At 48.1% G+C, this 21923-nt stretch overlaps 2 protein-coding genes across 22 annotated transcripts in view; one reads left to right on the plus strand and one right to left on the minus strand.

Moving 5' to 3' along the window:
• Positions 1-21468, minus strand: LOC103315588. Of its 2 annotated transcripts, none has more exons than XM_008205290.2 (10): positions 21323-21468; positions 21179-21263; positions 20951-21102; positions 20663-20873; positions 6395-6474; positions 5341-5506; positions 5227-5266; positions 1172-1482; positions 499-612; positions 1-397 (listed from the first exon to the last, which is right to left on the minus strand). In XM_008205290.2, the coding sequence occupies exons 1-10, from the start codon at positions 21328-21330 to the stop codon at positions 155-157; spliced, it is 1410 nt and encodes a 469-aa protein (XP_008203512.1). In that variant the 5' UTR covers positions 21331-21468; the 3' UTR covers positions 1-154. The 2 variants fall into 2 exon arrangements, with proteins under 2 accessions (XP_008203512.1, XP_008203511.1); XM_008205289.2 differs by having other exon boundaries at positions 5341-5515.
• LOC100679033 (RING finger protein nhl-1) overlaps positions 4748-21923 on the plus strand; it is a 33313-nt gene continuing 16137 nt past the window's right edge. For 6 of the 20 annotated variants that reach the window (XR_004227245.2, XR_001728964.3, XR_004344718.1 and 3 more), the window contains exons 1-5: positions 10383-10649; positions 15008-15114; positions 20050-20237; positions 20317-20550; positions 21467-21816. Coding sequence is in view for 12 of the 20 variants with exons in the window: in XM_032597994.1 (XP_032453885.1) it covers positions 20055-20237; positions 20317-20550; positions 21467-21816 (767 nt within the window). In the remaining 8 variants the exon portion in view is untranslated. Of the gene's footprint in view, positions 5012-10382; positions 11057-15007; positions 15115-16644; positions 16980-20049; positions 20238-20316; positions 20551-21466; positions 21817-21923 lie in introns of those variants that run through there. The other 14 variants (XM_016983705.3, XM_016983712.3, XM_008205287.4 and 11 more) reach the window with 11 other exon arrangements.

Below are 21923 nucleotides of genomic sequence, written 5' to 3' on the forward strand. Positions count from 1 at the left end.
TATGGTTTCGAGGTGAGATTTTTATTGTGTCGAGTTACAGTGATACGCAGTTTTTTTTTTGTTCGTCGCCTTTGTCACGCGCGTATACGACACCATCAATTCCGCGAGAATGTCTGAATGTTTAAAGAGGCAGCGGGGGATCATTTGTCCCGGGCTAAATTTCGTATGACGAGTTCTCGGTTTCGTCGGAGTCATCCGTTAGATTGAAAAATAGATGAAGCTTGTTGCAAGTGATCCTTTCCCGACTGCTGCGCGCTATTTCTTCGCCGTCGTCCTCGTCGTCGCTCTCGATTCCTACATCAACGTCGTCGGGCTGGTTCCGCAAGTAAAAGAAGCGAGGAATTTCTTCATGAGTTTGCGCTCGTTCCGACGACTTCCCGGTTATTTCCTCTATTACCTAGGTTAGAAATAAATTGAGCTCCTTCTCGAGTAGCTATTCGTTGCTACGGCTAAAAGTGGCGAGGGCTGTTCTGTTTCTCGTATTATAACGTCGCTTACCCTGTCTGCAGTCTCGAGCCAGTATCTATAGAGCGACTGGTACCTTTTCGCCCGGCGTCTGAACTCTTTTATGATTTCCAGCATCTCGCTCTCGTCCCTCGGCACAGGGATGATCTGAAAATGAACGAGAATTTCCCTCGCACTATCGCCGCGTGTGTGTCTATAAAAGAAACACGGTAGAACGCGACGCTTTATCGAACTAACTCCGCGCACATTATCGCTTGTAATAAATATGGTAAAACGCATATTACGGGGTAGGCGACGTGTATAGCCTCACGGTACCGAAATAAAAGTCTCCGTGACTTTTCGTGTCGACGCGTGGAAAAATAGAGGAAGAAAAGTCGCGGGAGGGGGAGGGAAAAAGAAGAAGCGTATATGGAGGGGCAACTTTGTGTGTAACGAAATTTCAAGCTATTTGAAAAGTTTCTCGCGTGCGGAAGTAAATAAGTTCGATTGGCGCCGAGGAGGGGATGCGTGAGGGACGCCTCAAAATGATAAAGTCGCCCCCGAGGTATTTATGATGAAGGCCGCTAGGTGACAAGATAAAAAATCGAATCCTCCGCGATATCGCGCTTCGCGAGGCAATAATAAATCGGCCGTTTCTCTCTCTCTGTGTTTATATATGGGGAAACACACACGAGGCAGCTGGGGGAGAGAAAAGTTGTAAACGTACTTTGGCTTCTTTCTCTTGCGAGTCGTCGTCGTCGACGTTTGTTGCCGCGAGCTCCGCCGCTACCGCCGCCGCCGTCGGCACAATGCCAATTGAAACAAGCGACTCCGTGTTTTTGTCCTCAGCCTCCTTTTGTTCCACATTTTCGTGCGTTTTTTCGATTCCAACGTAGCTACTACCACCGCCGCCGTTGCTGTTATTCGGCTCCTCTTGCGTTTCGGGCTCTTTGTCGCTAACTACTTTGTCTTCCGCTTCCTCGTAGACGTAACTTACTACTTCGCTCTTTTCATCCTCCATTGGCTCTGCGCTCGCATCTGCGCAAACATGTGCTTTTTTGTGTATTATTCCTATAATATCGAGAATATTTGAAGGGATGGTATACATTTTCCCCGACATCCTCCATAAACGAGCAAAGACGAATAAAAGGGGTAAAAAATTTTATTAAACCTGCTGCCGCGCGCGCGCCGTGATCACACTAAAAGAAAACGGCTTTTCATTTTACGGCTGCCATTCGACTTTTTACAACGACCAGAGCCCTTTCCCGTTGTTCCACTATATAGATCACTAATTTCAGCATATATCTCCGCGAGCTATCTCTCTCTCGAATCGAATCGTAGACTCGGCGAACGTAAAGAATCTGCGCAGTTGTACAGGGGGAAGAAAAAAATTGCGGGTAATAAAACGCTAAAAAGCTCGGGCTCGTAAATCCCAGGCCAATCAGAATTTTCAAAGCCGAAAAAAAAGCCCGCGCTGCGTACCACCCTCGTGTACATGCCACATACGAGTTTATAGAGTCTTCGTCGATCGGACAACGGCGCGTGTCAGCGGTCGGTCCTCGAATGCCCAGTGGACCGGTCAAAATTCGCTTCCTGATAAAGAACTCCGTCCTCTCTCTCTCTCTCTCTCTCTCTCTCTCTCTCTCTCTCTCTCTCTCTCTCTCTCTCTCTCTTTCTCTCGTAAAGCCATCGGCCTCCGGCTGAATTCTCGGCTGATCCTACAATCTTCTAAAGAGCTCATAAACCCTGTTTAGTGTAACATAAAGTGGTCTTCCACGCGCGCGCGCGTTCGGCTTCTAGTTTTATGTTAGAGACAGCCGGACGCATAAAGCCTGGTCACAGTAGCACGCGCGTTTTAACAGCCCGGTTAAACGACTATATTCAAAGTATAACGCGAGCTTTTTCGCGGTTCTCGGAGACGCGGCTGTCAGTCAAATTCCATCTCTCTCTCTCGTCTCCTGCGTGGCTATGTGCCACAATTTAGGCGGGCTACATGTGCTTAATGTGTATTGTAGACACAAGCTGTGATTTCACACATGCATTATAAAGATAAAGAGGCTATACAGTTATAGCATGAACGGCCCTAACAGTAGGCCCAACGAGGTTATTTTGGCTTGGGCGGCCGCACACCTCTATACATAGACCCAGGGGCCAGATTCGGATGAGGGATATGGGAAATCGCGTACGCGCCACCTATCGTTGCTAAGTTCAAGCGCTGTTTTCTTCTACACCTATACCGCTACGCGTATTTACAATACCGGCCCGATGATTAATCTACTTTTTATCAAGAGCACATCCACGCAGCAGCAGTGTAGTGTGTACAGCGGAGACTGATGGCGGGTAGCAATTTTTCAAAGTCCACAAATAAAATAAAAATCCTTTTAAGGTAATCAAAGTGTCGCGCGCGCAAACGCGCAAGAAACAAGGAGGAGCAGCAGTAGCGACTCTAACGCGGTTACAGTCGGCATTACAAATTAGTCGCCAGCGATAATCGGACACGGCGAAAAGGCCGAAGGGCGCCGCGCAATTATCTCCCGCGTGTGTGTCCAGCGCGGATATAATCTCGGAGAGAGCTTCGCTCGTGCGTGCAATCGAACGTGTCTGATGGCGCTTAATCTCGCGTGAACGCAAATGAAATTAGGCAAGCCGAACGAAAGCTCTTTCATACGGAGCCGACGGTATTAGTCGGAGACATTGATTTCCTTTTAGCTTTGGCTGCTGGAGGCGAAACCCTACACGTGTGTGCGTACAAGCTCGGCTGCATGAATTATTCGTGTTTCAATTCTATTTGGAATTCACAGACGAAAAATTGCCGAGAGCCGCTTCGGAAGGGAGAGATGATTCAATTTTTCAAGGTCGCAATGAATAACCGAGTCCGACGCCGGAGATTTGCATCTTTCAGAGAAGGTTCGGCCGAGATGTTTAATTTAAGCGATGGGGTGCGTTTGTGTGTTTTTTTTCAAAGGACGAAATTGTTTTGTGTGCTTTTGAAGTGCGCGGGTAAAATACTCGCTTGCGGTCTTTCCAACATACTTCGTCACACGCCTCGACTTTGGCTCTACGCGCTCTCTCGAGTGTTCGGACGTTTGAATTTTTAAACGACTTCAAAACCTCCTGAGAGAGAGAGAGAGAGAAAGAGAGAGAGAGAGAGAGAGAAAGAGAGAGAGAGAGAGAGAAAATCAAGTGTCACGGTAAGATTTCGCGAGTAGATGTGTACTTCAATTATGCAACTAGTTCAAGTTCGCGCTTAATTTTTAGCGGATTTCCCAATTACACGCCGTGAGAGAGCGACGTTTATAAAATCCGTGTCAGTCGTCCAATTTCGACAGAGAGTGCGCGCGCGTTACACACCGAATTACGGAATCATCGCATAAATCCGCTCCGAATTTCATTTGATTATGAGTTTAATTTATGGACAGCTGCGGCGTGTATACCGTACACAGGGTCTATAAAAAATGTGAAAACTTGATTGATGGTCGCGCAGGCGGCGCAATATAAGGCTCGACTTTCACAGTCAATAATAGATCGGCGCGAAACGATAAATCAATTTTCGATGTAACGCGACATGACGCGTACTAAACAGAACAGGATAAAAAAAAACGACAGAGGAGGATCGCCATCACAGAGGAATTTACGGGGGTATGAAAAGTTAAATTTTTTAATCAAGCCCAGCCAAAAGCCCCCTCCCCCCCTGGTTACCGACTCTCAAATTCACGATTCATGAGCTCGGCTACGTAAACTACTGCGGGTGAAAGTCCTCTCGCGAGGCGTATAATTCAAGCGGGTGTCGCTCTGTCTCTCCCGCGAAAATGGCATAATTTTTCCATTACGCCGTATCAATCAGCTCGTTTTCCCCCCAGGCGAAAGAAAAATCTCGAGGCATTCTTACCCTTCAGTCGCACTTGCCGCGCCCTTTACGCGCCATCAGTGTCCCGCGCGCGTGGTGTAACGAAACTTTGCAAGCTTGCAATCTCCGAGTCAAGAGCTTGCGGTGTATGTGTGTGTCTGCAGTTTGGGAAGCAGCCGCTATTTTTCGCGAGCAATGTCTCGCGGAGATCATGAAATATCTCCTACCCCCGCGAGAGAGAGATTCGTTTCGAGAAATTCAGCCGCTGAAAAATGACTCGTCGCTACATACGTATATACACGATGAAAAAAGCTCTAGACACGAGGGGGAAGGGGGCAAGATATAAACATCGCTTGATGTTTGCTCCGCGAAGCGATCATTTGTCTCCTTGGCTCTCTCGACCTATGTATACATCTCGCAACGTCGCTGCAGTATATAACGCGGCTAGTCTAAATCGTAATTAAACGCGAGAGGCATACCTGCGCAGTATGAACGCCCGAAGCAATTATATCTTCCATCCACTTTCAATTCGTCGGCAGGCGGAGTAAATGCGCGGGAGAAAAATGTACGAGCGACGGATATAAAGAGCGAGCAGTGCGCGAGATGACGCGGACGACGGCGATTCGTCTTCGCGCCGCCGAGTAAACAAGATACTTATATATATACCCTGTGTGTATGTGTGTTTGGCCTTCGCAGCACGTAAGCCCTTCGCTCCGCGAGGTAAGTAGCGCAATTAATATTAATGTTCGCCGCGCGTCTACACACACACTTCCTCACCTTAACCCAGATAAAACTCGAGGATTGCCTATATTCGAGGTGTTTGCTTTTTCGTTCGTAACGACTCGCGCCCGCGATGTGTATATCCTGCGTGCATTCGCGTGTAAACTCATCGAGCGGAAAATTAAAAATAACCCTCTAGCTCTGGCATGACTTACCGGCTCTTTCGACATCGTTGCCGGTATCCTCCTCGGCTTCCTAAACGGAAAGTATATAACGTGTCCGACTTGTGTTAGCATAGCTCATCTCCGTTATCGCGCGTTTTGTTATACCTGCAGTTTTTCCGACTCGATCTCTTGTCTGGCTCTCAGCAGACACTCGTTCAGTCTCAAAGCCAAATTTATGTGGGCCAGCAGCCATTCGTGCCACTCGCGCTCGGCTATCTCCGCGACCTTTGTCAGCCAGGTTGACCAGGCGCGCAGCTCCTCCGCCGTTATCCTGTCCAATCTCGCGAAAGTATTTCCTCGTTCATGAGACTGCGCAGCTCGCATATCAGAGAATAGCTTTGCTTCGAAGGGGACGCTTATTTTCGTTTGGAAAAAAAAATCGTAAATACTTGAGCGCGACACCGTGAATCCGCGGACATAAATCCACTTCAACGCAGCGAAAAAGTGCGGGAAAACACAGCTAGCGACATCGCGGAAAGTGTATAGAAGGCTTCCTGTTTTTCCGCCTCCTCGGATCTGCGTCAGTCAACCTACACCTTGGACTAAAATTATCCGATAGACCGACTCTTCGCCACGCTATTTCGAGTGCGCATCGTCTTTCGCGTGTGGGTGGCCCATACCGCCGCAGATTTTCGTACACGTGCGCGCGCGCGCGCGCGCGATGATTTTTCGCCGAAAGTGAAAGTTGTCGCGGTGTTCGGAGTGGGCGAGAACGATACTTTTCGTACGCGTCGGAAACGGCGGATCAACGTCGCTATATTTTAACGATTCGTCGCTAATGGCTCGCGAGTATAGGTATTTCTTTTCATTAAACAAGCTTTGTTTTGATTCCGAAGAGGATGAAGAATTGGCGAATTGTTTGGTATTTCTGTAACCCGAGACTGTCGTGGAACGCGTATTGCGCAAGCGCTTATTTTGACGCGTCTTTTAAAATAGTTCCAAGATAAACTTCAATTTTTATGCTCATCGAGTCGATCGTCTCTCTGAAAGCTTCCTTCGCATACCTCGTATCGTAGCTTTTTAAAAGGAGAACGTGTCCCACTCAAGGTTAGCTCGACTCTCCCAACGCACAATTCGAAAACATTCCAGCGCCTGGCCATAAACGCGTATAACGGCTCCTCCGAAGCAAAGAAGCCCCTTATAACTAAAACAATCTTACTGCGCGAGCTCGACGATTCCCGATGCAGCAGCCGTCGTCGTCGTCTCGGACCTCTGTTCAGCCGCTTCGGTGCCAGCAGCCTACAAGAAGAGAACACACATAGGGGGCGCATTATGAGCCAGGCTCGTAAAAATGCGCGCCGATCGCCCGCTGCGCCCGATCTTACGTGACCCGCATGTAGGCGTTGTATAAAAAATAAACGGCCCCGCCACAATGGGAAGGGCGAGTTTATAGCGAAGGAAGTTCTCTTATCGGGTTTACACGGAGGAAATAATTCAGAAAGTTTTCCTCTCCTTTTTTCCATCTATAATATAACTATATAAGTTCGTAGCGCTGTGATTTGTGTGTGTGTACACACGCGAAACCGCCAGGCGCGCGGGTGTCCTCGTAAAATTCATAAAAAGCGACTTGACGAGGCAATCAAATTTTTTTTTACTACTCGTCTCTCTTCACTGCGGCGCAATCCGTCAGCCGGAATAAATTTCATATACAACAGCGTTTTTAGCTCCCGGGCACAGATCGACGCTATTATATCCGCGTGGCGGTATCGGTCGCTGTTTTACTTCTTTTTCCGGCGGCGGCGGCGGAGCGAGAAGCCAATAGAAAAATATTAGCGATGCGCCCCTGGCTGATAAGCCGCCGACGTTTCGTTTTACGAGCAAGCTTTTTTTCTAATTCGTCAGGCGAGAGATAAACGTAATGTTAATCTCGCGCGTGGTGTTGACGTATAAAAGCGGGAAACACAAAATTCACGTTTTAGAGAAAGAAAAAAAAATAGAATCCCAGGAAATAAAAGAGGCCTCTGCATCTTTCTGGCACATAATGCGGGAAGGGAAAAAGGGGTGGGTAGCGCGGAGAGCAAAGCCGCTTACGCTGCGTCATCGAGTGTCTGCGCGCGGAAATCGGGTAGTAAATCGTCGCATCGACGCGTAATTAGGTTATAAATATCGAGTGCAAGGCAAAGTGCACACTCACGCCTTGCCTTTTTTATCGCAAGCGCGCGCGAGCTTTACGTGCCGCTCTCGTACACTACGGCTTTCCTCGCGAGGATATCTCTCGCAGGGCTTCTTCCTTTCTCTCTCTCTCTCTCTCTCTCTCTCTCTCTCTCTCTCTCTCTCTCTCTCTCTCTCTCTCTCTCTCTCTCTCTCTACCATAGCAGCCGGGTTTTAATAGAAAAGCTTCGTCTCTTGGCAAGTTTGTTTTTTACCTGGTATATAATACGCTATACCAGTAGCGCGCCTCGGGTGAATAATAAGCTACTCGCGTGCGGCCTGTGGCCGTAATTCTTAATTTTCAAAAGTTGAAGCGCGTACATATCTGTCCGGCGCAGCTGAGGCAGGAAGTTATTGCTGGAGGGGTGGGGAGAAAAAAGAATTTTTCCAAGCTCGTATAACAATCCCCACTTAACCGCGGATTTTCCCAAAGACTTTCTGGGTCACGAGACGTATGACGGCCCAGAAATTTTCACGGAGCGCGCGCGCAGCCGGATATTTGCGTTTGAATAATTCAGTCGATTTCAGCTTTCGCAGGAGAGGGAGAGAGTCTAGTTTGCGTAATTGAATCGGGCGGCTATTAACTTTCTTCGCGTATAACGCGCTATATGCAGCTGTACTACTACTACTACTGCTTCGGAGTAGCAGTAAAAGGACGGGGCGATCGAAGAATTAAGCGCGAGAGATTTGAGCTTGCGGCGATGATTTTCTTTTTTCGACGTAATAAGATGCTATGTACACCGAAAGGACCGGAATAATTTAGATGACTAACTCGCCTGCGTCAACGAACGTTTTAATTATTATCGCCGGTCCTGCCAGAAATCGCGTCAATGAGTCGCGACGATGTGTGACAAGCGTATGCGAAATCTCTGCCAGCGCACCCTTTTGAGCAAATTATTTTCCTCGAGCGCAATAGAAATAACACCGAAATCCTTTGTGGTACATGCAAAGCTATACTAGAAAGAGATAACATAAAAAAGGATATAAAACAGCTGGTACGACAGGCCGTCGTAAAAAGCGAAGCCGTCACGTCGATAGACCACAACGCAAAAAACAACCATGTACTGGGGCTGCAGCATCAGAAAAAAATTAGCCGCGACAACGTCCGTCGTGTCACACGGTATGCCGCGGACTAACAGAGAGAGAGAGAGAGAGAGAGAGAGAGAGAGAGAGAGAGAGAGAGAGAGACCGGCGCCTGCACGCAGATATATAGGTATAAATACACCGCGCGAGAAAATAGTCGCGACTGCCCTTCTCGATTGGCCCGCGGATAAAAGTTTCTAATTAAAAGCTCTCGTTGTGTGTGTATACCGCCGGGAAGAACTCGCGGGCGAGAGATTGAGCGACGTTTACGTGCAAATGCGGGTGGCCCGTTGTAAATTATTCATGACGAAATTATGCGCTCGCTTTTCGGCGCTGACGAGACGATATTGAAAGGGACGATCGCGTTGTGCTGATGTGTATACGACGGACTTTTGCGTCGCACTGTGCGTGATGTCGAGGGATTAGCTGTCCATTACTTAATGAATGGAGCATTTTAACACGCCTGTGTGCGGCATGTATATCGCGCGCGTTGCAGTTTATGTGTTATAATGCTAATTACGAGGTGATAATAGCCGCGCTATAAACTGCCGACCGGCTAATTACACGTACGCGGGCACGCGCTGCAGCTTTTATATATACGAGGATCTGACGCGATTTGAATACATCGCGCCTTGGATATCGGGCAAGATTATATTATCCCGGGAGAGAGTAAATTTGGGCCTATCGAGTATGCTCGCAAGCTGCAGTTATAATACGAGCGGCCCAAGTAATGCATGTTTAATAGTGCACATTGTGGTGAGGGAAATGGAAAAGTGCCCGTGCGCCACCTATCGTCGTTAGCCGGGAACTACAATGAGCTACCGAAAGTTGAAGCAGTGGGGAGAGCTATAGAGATGAGATAAAACTCGGGCAATAAGCAACTTCGAACTGCCATCAAAGACTCATCAGAACTAATAACTCCCGCATATACTGCACTCATTGCGGCTTTGGGGGAAGCACATAAGCACGATTAAGCGTTTTCAGCGCGTCGTCATTTGTTTTGTTCGCGTTTCGGGGAAAATCATTGTCGAGTCATCTCGTGCACGCTATATACTACGTATACCTATACATACAGTCCGATTAACACCTGTCGTCGTTTCTGCACCCTGGCCCGTGACCAACTGTGCAATTCGGTGAAACACAGCGGATGGCGCAGGAAAATTTATCCCTCGACTGCCGGTAATAAGCGTCGTTGTACCTACTCGACGAAACATAAAACAAAGAGACCCTTTCCCGATGTTCCTGTCAAATAATTTCCCAAAGTCCGCTGTACTCTCTCGTGTTCGCTGACACGGCCGGTGCAATATAGGTGCGCTAGCTGTTTGGCAGAGACGCGATGGACTTTGTTATCGATTTTTTTTATTCGTGTGTTGTGCATATAAAAAGCTATACAAAGAGAGAAGCGGCGCATGACAATGAAATTTCCGTAGAATTCACCAAAAGAGAGAGAGAGAGAGAGAGAGAGAGAGAGAGAGTACATCATGCGTCAGCCCGCAAGACAACGGATTTATTTTCGACCCGGGCGAGATTCCATTAGCGTGTACTGCACTCTCTTTCTCTCGCGGCTCTAAAAATCGTATCAGCCTGCAATGCCGCCCGTAATTCAAAAGAACTTTCGCGCGCGCGAATTTCTCCCTTTCTCGCCGAGGCAGAAAGCCTGCAACTTCGTAATAAAAGTTCCGCTTTATTTGCCCGAGCCATCGGAAGCCAAATTCGTTCCACCATCGTCTGATTAACAGTGCAACAAAGTCGCTATTACTCACACCGATGCGAGACAAAACAGACTCGGCTCTCGTGATTCACTCAATACTCAAGCCCACGTCGCTCTCTTTCGAAAGCATATAAAAACAAAGCTCCCGCACTCGCTTATAAGTAAATACCCTTTGGACTCTCTCAAAGGCGAGACACATTCCTCTAAAAAAAGCCAGCCGCGCTGCGTCGCGAGTATAAAAGGAAGACTTAGCGCTTCTCTCACTCTGCGGGAGAGGGTGAAAACGAGGCGAGAGTGTATAGAACTAGGTATAGCGCGTGCAGTGTAGAATAGAAAAGCAACGAGGAGAGTAAAGAAGAAGGAGGAGGAGGAGGAGTTGTAGTAGTGGAAGAGGAGCAGCCGCGCTGCCAGAAATAACTAATAAGACATTCACTCTGAGACGGGCGGCCATCCGGCCCGGACGAACGCGGTGCGTTCCCGATAATAATCGCATACACACTCCATATTATCATACATCCATCGACATTATCATCCCGCCAGTCAGATATCTCGAGCTTTCCCGAACCCGTTGTAGATGTATATTGAGAAAAACCACACAAGTACACACTCAGCTTGAAGCTTCGCCGTCGTGCTAAAAGTGCCGGGAAAAAAGATTTTCCCTCTTCTTCTATCCTTCTTCTGCATGATCTGCTCTGTTGTGTGATTCAAAGAATTCAAAGTGCCAGTGAATTATCGAGTCACGAGAGACGTTTTTATACAGTGACAGTGATATTGCATCAGTTTTCTCTGCTTTTCACATTGTGCGCACGAGCCGAGATCGAGATATGCAGCGAGACGAGTGTGACTCTCTGATTCTATAAAATCGCTTTCGCATAAGTATAACCTTTTCACTTTGAACGCTATACTTTTTTTATCGTATACAGGCAGCGCTGACGACGAAAATACCTTCTCGTAAATTCTAAGCGCAGTTTGGCTAAAATTACAGCGGCTGCTCTGAAATATTTTCTATAATTAATCTCTTAAACAAATTGCGGCTATTCTCGCGGCGAATAAGAACGAGATGCCGCCGCTGCTGCGCGTGAAGTGTTTATTTATAATTCGGGAGAGCGATTTAAGAAAGTCGACGCGATAAATTCCTCGCCCATGATGCAGCGCGCGATGGAGCATTTTTCTCAATTACGCGCGCGAAAAGTTCATCGCGACGATCAAACGAACAAGTGAATGTTTAACAAGTACCACGGTATAGAAGATAAAATCAGCAGCTCGTCCGGGGCCGTAAAGTCGAGTAGTCGCTGCTCGTCGATCGCGTCCCGTCCCTTCTAAATTTAAGTGTTAGATAATCTCCGAAGCTGCTCTCTCTCTCGCGCGCAGCACACACACGTCGTCGTTCGGTGACTAAAACGGTACCGGAGCGTCGTCGCGTGCCGTTGCTGCAGAAACGCAGGAAATCTCGGCCGGTTTTTTCCGAAGAGCTTTGTCCGTTCGCTGCAGCAGCTTTTTCACGCGGCGCGAGAGAAGCCGTTTCACGCTCTAATTTTGGGTTAGGAAACGATCTTTTTTTTTTAACGAGCTTGCAGCGATAATTGATAGATATTTTCAGCTCTCGAAAAATCGTCGATTTGGAAAGACGGTGTATATAACTAGCGAGTTTATTAATAGCCGATCCAGGTATTCGTTCTATGACTAGATTCTATGAATAGTTAAGAAGGTGCTTACGTGGCGCCGGCCCAAAAAATCGATTTATCGCGCAGTTCGGTTATTTATCGAGCTTGCAATTTTCTAAACGCAGAGATTTATCATATCTCAAAACGCGAAACTATTTTTAGAACGATTCCCATGCCAATAATTTCGAAACGCTAATATCCGCTTCGCATACAAAGTACAAATAATTCGTTCTAAAGCAGAAACAGACGGAATAAGCCAAGCGTTAAAAATAATAATCCCTTTGCGGCGGGCAGCTCGTATTTCCGAAAAACAATTTCATGTCCCGTCAAAGCGTTTAATGAAGCCCCTGTGCCGTCCTCGTCGCTCTCCAGATCCCGCGCGCGCGACTTCTTTCGGATAATCCGTGAAGTAGGAAGCTCTCTCTCTCTCTCTCTCTCTCTCTGTCCGGGCCTTTGAAAGCTCCGGCGGCAGCGGCAGCTGAAAGCCTACTTGAGAGAAAGAGGCGAGCGAGCGACGGTGAACACGACGATCGCGCGTGCGTGTGTGTCTATATGTGTATATGCATATACAAGAGTGTAGGGCGACGACGGTGAAACTGAGAGCGGCATCAGAAGGGGTTCCGTCGTGTGCGCGGCTGCGATGCCACACATAGAGCCGCCTCTCGAGGTGTTCGCAGCTCTTGCGCTTAGCGAGAGCAGTCTAATATGGCTACCGGGTGTCCAATTACCTGTGCCCCTTCTTCTCACTAGTGCGCGCAGGCATTTGGCCGATGGCTTTTCCAGCCCCGCGCAAGCGCGGTTTATAATTCGTCACAAGCTGCGCCGGCCGGCCGCGGTTTGTGTATTTTCCGAGATAATAGCCTGCTTTTCTCAACGGCGAATTATACACGCGGCAAATATTTTGTCAGCAGCAGCAGCAGTGAAAAATTTTAAATCCGCGCATATAATCGAGGGAATCAAAAGCGTTCGCTTAATTAATTTTTGTTTGAGAAAGTAGAGATCGGCTTAATAAAATTATGCTAACGACGTCGAAAGAGCCTCGTGTTTACCCGCGCGTCGTTATATAATGGCTCGGTGTACTTAAGCTTGTTAGCTCTGAAATTGGAGCATTAGAGAGAGAGAGACAGAGAGAGAGAGAGAGAGAGAGAGAGAGAGAGAGAGAGAGAGAGAGAGAGAAAATCGATTATCAGCTTCTTTGAGGCTGTATCAAAGCGAGGGATTCTTTATTTTATCCAAAGCTATATGTGACGCGCTTTATAAAGCAATTTTTTTTAAAGCAAAAGAATTTAAATCAAAACCCAATGCCCGTATGTTATAGACTTTGCTAATAAAATATCTATATCGAGCTTTATAGACGCTTTGGCTCTCGCGCGAACTCGATCAATGATCGGAAATCATTAGCAGATGCGTCGGCCCGACACATCATGCGTCATGCATAATTGTCGCGTTGCGAAAGCGGCTTTGTGCAACGCGATGAGCGATACCCTTCGTCTTACAGCCGTTCTCTGATTTTGGGCTTATAATAACATCGCACTACTTATACAATTGGCACTAATATCCTATCATAGATTAGGCGTACGAAGAGCCACGGTGTTCGCGAAGAGCGGCTCCTTGGCATAGAATTCTCCGCAACTTTGTTATTATCCCGGTGGCCAAAATAAATATATTTCAGTCGCGGCCGATGTTCGAACGGCGAAAAGCTCAAGCTCGCTCTTGACATTTTTCCGCAAAGGAGCCGTGCCAACGGCCCGGCTAAAAAGTTCCCCGCGCGGTGAAAAATGACATCCCGCGAGCAGGCTATTGACCGTCCTCGCTTCTCTCCCTCTCTCGTGATCGTCGGAATCGAAAACAAAAATCCACGTGTTGAGCTTGCGCGAGAGTCAATTTTTCAATTTTCTCGCAGCCTTGACAAATGAGATTCTTCTCTCCGTCGACGGACGACGATGTTTACCTATCAATTTCTCGCGCCGCAGGTGTACACAAGCCCCGACCTTGACACCTGCCCTAGTCGCGCGGGATAGTATACGCGTGTCCGTTGATGCATAGCGCGCGAGGAGAGCTTTAAAGCTCATCTTGATAGAGTGCCGCGTGACGCCCGACTGCCGCCGTTATGATTTCAAAAGGCCCGAGAGATAAGGTGCGAACTCGCTTATTTTTGCAATAATAATCTGTGGGGATGATTCGGATTAGGGCAGTCGTAATGGGGGATTTCATTGCTAATTAAAAAATCCGCGCGCGTGGCTTACCTCGATGAAATTTAGTCTTTATTACTCGGTCGCTCGTAAAGGACACCGCTGTTAAAGTTCATCGGAATCAAGTTCGTTCTCTCCCAAAAAAACTCTCTATCTCTTGCTCTCTCTGCCGCCTTTGTTGACCGCGAAAAAAGCCATCGAAATTTCCATCGCCGTATAAAGAGAGAGAGAGAGAGAGTCGCGGACACAATCGTCGCTTTATCGTCCATTTTACGAGCATTATTCGCGCATAAAAACCACGATAACAAGAGAGAGAGAGAGAGAGAGAGAGAGAGCATCTCGTGCACAAAAAAAGAGAGAAGGAGAAAAGAAACAACGTCGACGAGCTGCGCGGGGTCGAAAAATAACCAGCGGAATCCCTGAAAGCCGCGACAATGGCACGAAAGAGCGACCGAGAGGCGATAGCGAGGCTAAGAGTCATTAAGGTTTCCTCCTTTTTTTCCAGCTCCTTCCGGAGAAATCGCTCGCGCGAATGGAAAAAGGGGTCAAACTCAAAGCTCCCGCGCGGCTGCGCTGATTTATCGAGTATCGCCTGAAGTGCGTGTGCAATCAAAGAGTCAGCCGCGCGCACGCGGTATTATAGCTGCCTCGCGTGTGATAAAAGAAAAGTCGCGCGCATCGTCGCTGCTTTGCTCTTTGACTATACTTTTCCCTTCTTTTACTCTGCAGCTCTCCTTTTCTACAATGTCTGTATGTGTGTGTGTGTGTGTGTGTGTCTGGCACAAAGTCTCGCTCGCGAATCTCGCTTTGCCGCTTTTGTGCGCGGTATTTTAATTTTAGCGCTTTTTAGAGACACGTATACACCGTACACGCTCTCTCCGAAAAATCTCGAGGCTGACTGCGCGCAGTCTTTTGTTTGGACGAAGCGATTGCGTGTGTAATGACCTTTTTCCTTCTCTCTCTGTTTGCAGCTGAGACACAGCGCAGGATTTTGGTGGACAAAGGGGAGAACCGCTTGGGGCCCTTCAGAGAGGGCCCCACTCCAGAAGAGCCCGCCCCAAGGCGGATCACAGGGCGGGTGAGTTATTCGCTTTCTTTCTTCTATTATACAATAATAACGCAAAATAACGATTCGAGGCTCGTACGTTGTAGCAATAAAACGAAGCCTGCCTGCGTATAATATTCCGGCCTGTCGCGAAAAGGCGAGTGTCAAAATTTATTAGGTCATTCGTCAGGAGTGTATGCAGCGCCCGAGTATAGCCGCGAACGCGCTGAATATGTAAAATATCATAAAAGCGAATAATGTCGGTTTGAATAACGATTTCACGAGCTCTCCCGCGTGCTCGAAATCAGCGCCCGCACTTTGTTCGCCTTATAATACTAGTAAACGCAGTTATGTGCATCGTTCTCGCGTATACGAAGTTGCTCATTAATTTCGGGCGAAACCTTCGACAAACTGCCGTTTGACAAGAGCTGGATTTATTGAAAAAAGAAACTATCAAAGTGTATAGGGGGAGAAAAGTTCTTCTATAAATTGTTTAACAATCCGTGCGTATAATACAAAATTCTCTCAGCGGCGCACGAGTTCTGTCTCCCTACGCGCGAGGGAAAGTTAGCCCTCGGAAGTTTCCTCGCGACTATTTCCCTAATGAGACTCGAAGATTTCTCCCCCTCCCACCCCCCTCGACAATTTTTTCCCTCGACATCACGCTCTGCGCTGCAGTTATCGTTATCTCCTTCGCGTATAACGGCACCTGAAAAACAGAAGAGCAACTCGCGGAAACAAAGTGTACAGTAGCTCTCGCGCACAGTATATAATGCACGCAGTAGGGTCTTATCTCGGCGTTCTCGCGAAGCCGAGAATTGCGCTAAGAGGTGATTTAGAGTAGAAAGAAGCAGAGGAGGGAAAATCGCGCGCGCTTTTCATTTTACAAACACCCTCTGCGCCTTCTCGGTGGCTCTTATTACGCGCGCGCTCGCAAGCTCGTGCTTTATCATTATATGCAAGGAGTGCAAATTTTTCGAGAGCGCGGATAATATGACAAACGCCTCCTTCCCGCGAGTAGCTGTGCGCAGCTGCGAGTGATAAGCGCGTTTTTCTCGGGACTCGCTCTCTACCGAGGGAGTAATTCGAGAAGCCGCGGTATATAGTTTGCGGCTAATTGTCGATGCTCTTTATCCGCGAGATAGCAGAGGGTCGAATTTGAAAACTGTCGTTCTGCTTGCCAACTGATCCCATTCGGGTGGCAAACTTGCGTCACGGAAACTAGACGGTAGAGATCCTAATTCCCACCTTCGATACGGCAGAGATGCCTCGTTCCGCGTTCCTGCCGTTCCCCTTATCCGTACCGACCGGAAACCACCGCCTTACCGACCCACACAGGCGCTTCCGCGTCGGTAAACGACCGCTCGGAAAGTCACAAGCGTGAAAGCTCGCCGCTGGAGGGCGTCGCCCCGGTTTCGCTCGCTATATGTATGATACGTCGCAAGCTCGGAGGGAAGGTTGAAAATAAACTGGGCCGCTGGAAAATGGAAGGCGTCGGCCGAGCCGGGGACTAAAAATAAAAGGGAGAGAGGAGAGTGAGAGAAAGACACAGAGGGACGGGCAGAAAGAGAGCAGCTCCGGTTCGCCGCTCGGACGCGAACGGGTATCAGTATCCGATTCTCCGTCCGGCTATCCGGCAATATTGCGTATCGATTGGATCAACAGCTGATCTCGGTTCAGCACGCGCGCGCGCGGAGGTTCCTCCAGATCTCTCACCTATTTGTGTATTTTGTACGTTATTAGTATTATATCGACTCTAGTCAGTATTCCGGTTCTTTATAATTTTCTATAATACGCATACGAGCGAAGAGCTTCGCGTGCGTTCTCTAGCCTCGATACATACTTATGTACGTGAATATAAATAGAAAGCACTTGCTATCCGCTGCGAGACACTGAAGGTAAATATTCCACGATTTATACATCCTACTCTCGGTCTCGGCCTACTAAAACCGCAAGCGCCTGCGAGCTTCTAACACTATGGAATGCCAGAAACTAAGTTTCGAGCGCGATTTTTGAGTAAAATAGCCGCGTGTGTGCGTGTGCCAAAGGCATCGTGTTTTCGATGCACATAGCCACCGGCGCATAGATATACAAAGCGCGAAAGTCGGTGAATCAGGGTCTACGTTTTCTCCGTCTCTCGTGAAGCTATACCGTACCCGTATAGCTGCTTCTATTTTCTTCGCCGCGATTCTTTTCCCCTCCGCTTGCGTACATCGCCTATTTTCGTGTGAGCCGACACAGCGCGTCGAATCGTCGCTCTGAATCAGAGGATTAACGACACGACGACGTCGCGTTTAGCCTGACCTTGAGGAGAGCTTTCGATTTTTTTTCCGGGCTATCATCTTGAGTCGCGTGCGTGTTGTTATATTTCTTTCTATTTTTTTATAATTGATCTACTACGCGCTCGGTTCCCATGGTTTCGCGGCCTCGTAATCGAGGATTTGCCCCATGTGAATTCGCCGAGCTAAAATCAATAAACTTCCTAAAGCTCGTTAACAAGCTCAATTATCCTTGACGAAATTGGACGCGTGTGCGCGGCTGGAAATCCTCTAAATTGATTATCATCCCGCGTGTAAAAGTCATTACAGCTTCTCGGGGCTATCGAGAGCCCCGTTGAAGAGTGGAAGTAGAAAAAAAATCGCGCGCAACGATACGCAGCTTGTGCTTTTAATTACTGCTGCGCTCGCGCGAGAGGAAAGAATTAGCGCGAACAAAGTGTGTGTGTCTGGAGTTGAACTAAATATTTACTCGGAACAAAGGAATAACGAAAGCTCTCGTGCGCACGCGCGCAGTTGGATTGTACAATTTTTTCCATCGTAAGGGCTCGGAGCTTAATTTAAAACGGGGCAAACAAAGATTGTAATTTGTTTCTTGATGAGTGAACCGAACACGTTGGCGGCATGAACGCGTTTAATTATTCCAGCGTCGCGTGCAGTACAAAATGCATACGAACGAGAACGGAATTTCCTAATTGATCGTAAGAAAGTTAAGCGAGCCTCTAAAACTTTGTCAAAGCTCTTTGTAAAACCGACGAAAAAAAAGCTCCGAGGACAGCCTTGCGTCTGCCTTATGAATAACGAAGACCCTCCGCGGACTTTTTTAATTAAAAAAAGAAAGTACCATAGGAGAAGACAAAAAAGCGCGTCATAAGTATCGCGTCGAGGCGCGCAAGTACCGCGAAAATTTGACGGACTCGCGGCGTTCGTTAAAACGGAAATGCCTTCAAAAAAGAAGAAAAAAGTGCGCGCGTATTTAGGAGTGAGTATAAACGAGAAAGAGAATATGCATGCATAAACGGGCTCCTCTCTTTCTCTCTCTCACCGACAAAGCTCTCCGCTCGAGCTTGCGGCGAATCTTTGTCGTCTGGCGACGAAGGTCATTCTTTGTGCAGCTTGCGCGCCGGATCTTTGCAAATGACACTCACGCGGCGTTCCCATGATGCAAATCCCATTGTTATCTGTTCTCGCGCGCGGATTTTTACCCGAGAGTTAACGAATTGCTTCAGCAATGCGGCGCGCGCCTCGGGCGTTTAATTGTTTTATTTGCATTTTGAGGCAGAGAGGATAAACGGCTCGGTCCGGCGATTATTATAAAGGGGTCGCCGGTAATAATTGAAACGACGCGTTCGGTTTTTATGGAGATGACGTCGTCGGCCGCGCGCGAGCGTTATTCAGATTCGACTGACGTTGAGGGTATATATTTAAACAAAAAATAGAGGAAGAGGAAGCGGCCGAAAACAAAACAGCCGAGGTTGAAAAAATAACTACGTGGCGAGACAGTGAGAGAAGAGTTCTTTCGAATCGACGAAAAAACTCCGTCCGTTTTTCCGGGGGACTAGCTAGTGCCGGCACAGCTACGCATGCGGCCGTTATTAATAACGCAAAATTTAGAGACGAACAAAACTCGCTCCGCGCCGAGTCGCAGATAAAATAAGACCTCGGGCTCTCGCGATTTTCTGAAAACATCGCGGCACACACGGAAGAGTGAGAATTTCGCCTCGACAGCCAACTCTTGCGAGTCATCGGAAATTTCACTGTATATTAATAACAATTATGATGCGTAAATAACAGCTAATCGATTTCATTAATAAAAAAGGGATGACGAGATCAACAGCGCGTAAACAAACAAAACTGCAACTCCGCTTCGAAGCATCTCGAATCAATCGCATGCGTCACTGCAAGCTTGCGGCGTGAAAAAGCTCGGCCGTGTGCGCGCGCGCTTGCGAAAGCGCATTTTAAGTTTAACCGAGGATTTCCACGCTCGCAGCCGGATGTTCCGCGCGAGGCCAGACCTGAAATAATCCTGCGCGTGTGATGCTCGAGCGAAATCGAAGAGCCGCGGAATTAATTCTCTCGCGGCGGCGGGCTCTTTTTTTATCTCTATATAGCTGTATATATAACCCGAGAGACAGGCGGAGCGCGTGTAAATATTTAGCGAGGGTTAATATTTTTATTTAGCTGATTCAGCGCTTTGTTTGTTGCCGCCGCCGCCGCCGGAGCGCGTGATCACACATGACCCGAAATTAGAGAGATACCGCGGCGAGGTCCTATAGGTATATTACGCGCGACCTCCAATAAGAACACACGCTGGTTGCATGAATGCAATTTTTATCTGAAATTCGTTCTCCGAAAAATATCCGCATCCGTAAAATGCGTTATCGCGCGAGCGCGCACTTTCTACGAACTACCGCCCATATTATTTCACATGGCCGTTGAAGTTACGGCTCTCTCGGCTATTGTTCCGGTTTACTCATACACTCGGCCATAATATTAACGCAGTCGCAAATGAATGAACGCTTATCTACCTCGGCCTGCGACGCCGGCTTTTAGAGATAATTCGCGTCTATCTATAACGCCGGAGATAGAATATTCAGTACGTTCGTGGATATGGACGCACACACATAACTTGTTTATATAGGCAATAGTCGGGGCGCCGCTAAAGTCAGTCGTAAAAAAATGTTCTTTCCAGAAAGCATGGAGCAGTTCGAGCAGCTGCTGACATGCGCGATCTGCCTGGACCGCTACAGGAACCCGAAACTACTGCCATGCCAGCACAGCTTTTGTATGGAGCCATGCCTCGACGGGCTGGTCGATTACGTTCATCGGAACATCAAGTGTCCGGAATGCCGGGCCGTTCACCACGTGTCATCTTATCAGGTGAGTTGTTATAACTTTCGTTTGCGTATTATGCAATATTCAAGGCGAAATCGTTAAACGCTACGATTAATTGTTACAGGGCGTGCAAGCCTTCCCGACGAACGTAACGCTCCAACGCTTTCTCGAGCTGCACATCGAGATCACCGGGGAATTACCGGATCCCACCAGCGGCCAAATCATGGAGCGCTGCAGCGTCTGCTCGGAGAAGAGCTACTGCAACCTCTGCGCGCACTGCGAGAAGAAGTGCTGCCCCGAGTGCAAGGAGGAACACATAAAGATCCTCCGGAAGAACATCGGGAGCATTAATTCACAGGTACTGACTCCCCGAAATTAACCGAGATTCGAAAATAGAAAGCGTTTATTTAACGAGAGACAGTATTTAGTGAATCATACTAGTTCCTAACTTATCGGCCGGAAGTTCGTACCTTCGGAGCAGTCACGTTATTGGCGAACTGGCCGACGACGTTACCAGCCGGCTCGTAATTGCAGACGACGTAGACCTTTCCGGTTTTGCTGACGGCACGGCCGACTCCTAGCTTTTCGCTTCCCTTCCAAACCAGCTGGGTAAAGTGGCCCACAGCAGCGATATTCTTGGGTCTCGGCTCTCCGAACTTGTAAGCCGATATCTCGTCGTACCTGCGAGGAGTCGTGCTTCGATTATACGATTCGGATTCGAATTTACAATCATATTCGACTATCGGTTATACTCTAACCAAGATTGGACCGGCACTTGAGGATCGAGCTTCCACTCGGGATCGCTGTTGTATCCAACGTAGAGATTCTCCCCATAATTATTTTCTTTCCGATGTTCAAAAATATCCTTGCCGGCGAGAGTAAGCGCCCAGTCTTGTGCAAAATCGTTTAACTTTGTGAGACGTCGTTGGGATTAAAAATTAATTCGGAATTCGTCCTCGTACTCCCTATGCCCCTCAGTATTATACCTTTATGTCGATGACCAGGTCCGGAGAGTTGTGGAGAGCGCGTAACGTGTTGTGGTGCTTCAGACACTCCTCGGCGAACTGCGAGCTATATTTTTGCGAGTCGGTTAAAAGGGGGAATCACAGGGGACCATATGATAAACTCACTCGGCCATCGTGAAATTTAAAACTTGAAATTTTGCCCCGATCTGTGTAGGTTAAAAGCTCCGGATACGCGTATCAAGACATCTTGTTTTGAGATTGTAAACTGAAAAAACAGGGGAGCATCGATCAAACGTTCGATTTTTTCAGGTACGAAGGGCACTGCACAGACTGCAGGAGGCGCTGGCGCAGGTCGAGAAGAACACCCTGGCACTGCAGACGAACACGGCGGTGGTAAGCGAGGAGGTCGACGAGTTCTACAGGCGGGTGTACAAGGCCCTGAAAGACCGAACCGAGGTACATCGGAACGAGATCGAGCGCTACCACACCACCGAGCTCAAGGGCCTGATACATCTGAAGGAGAACCTCGAGCAGGAAATTGCCAACATTCAAAGTAACTGCGACCTTGCCGATGCCCACATAAACGAGAATGTCAACTGGGACGACAACGAGCTGCTCGACACCAAAGAACTTTTCTTGCGCACCCTCGAGTTCATTAGGTAAATTTTACCCCCTGCGATACGTAAAAAAAAGTAAAGTGAATCAGCGCTCCACCTGCGCTCGATATCCCCCACCCGTTCAAATACAAATGAATCAGTGCGTATCA

Source organism: Nasonia vitripennis, chromosome 3 (genome assembly GCF_009193385.2).
Source record: "Nasonia vitripennis strain AsymCx chromosome 3, Nvit_psr_1.1, whole genome shotgun sequence".
Taxonomy (NCBI): domain Eukaryota; kingdom Metazoa; phylum Arthropoda; class Insecta; order Hymenoptera; family Pteromalidae; genus Nasonia; species Nasonia vitripennis.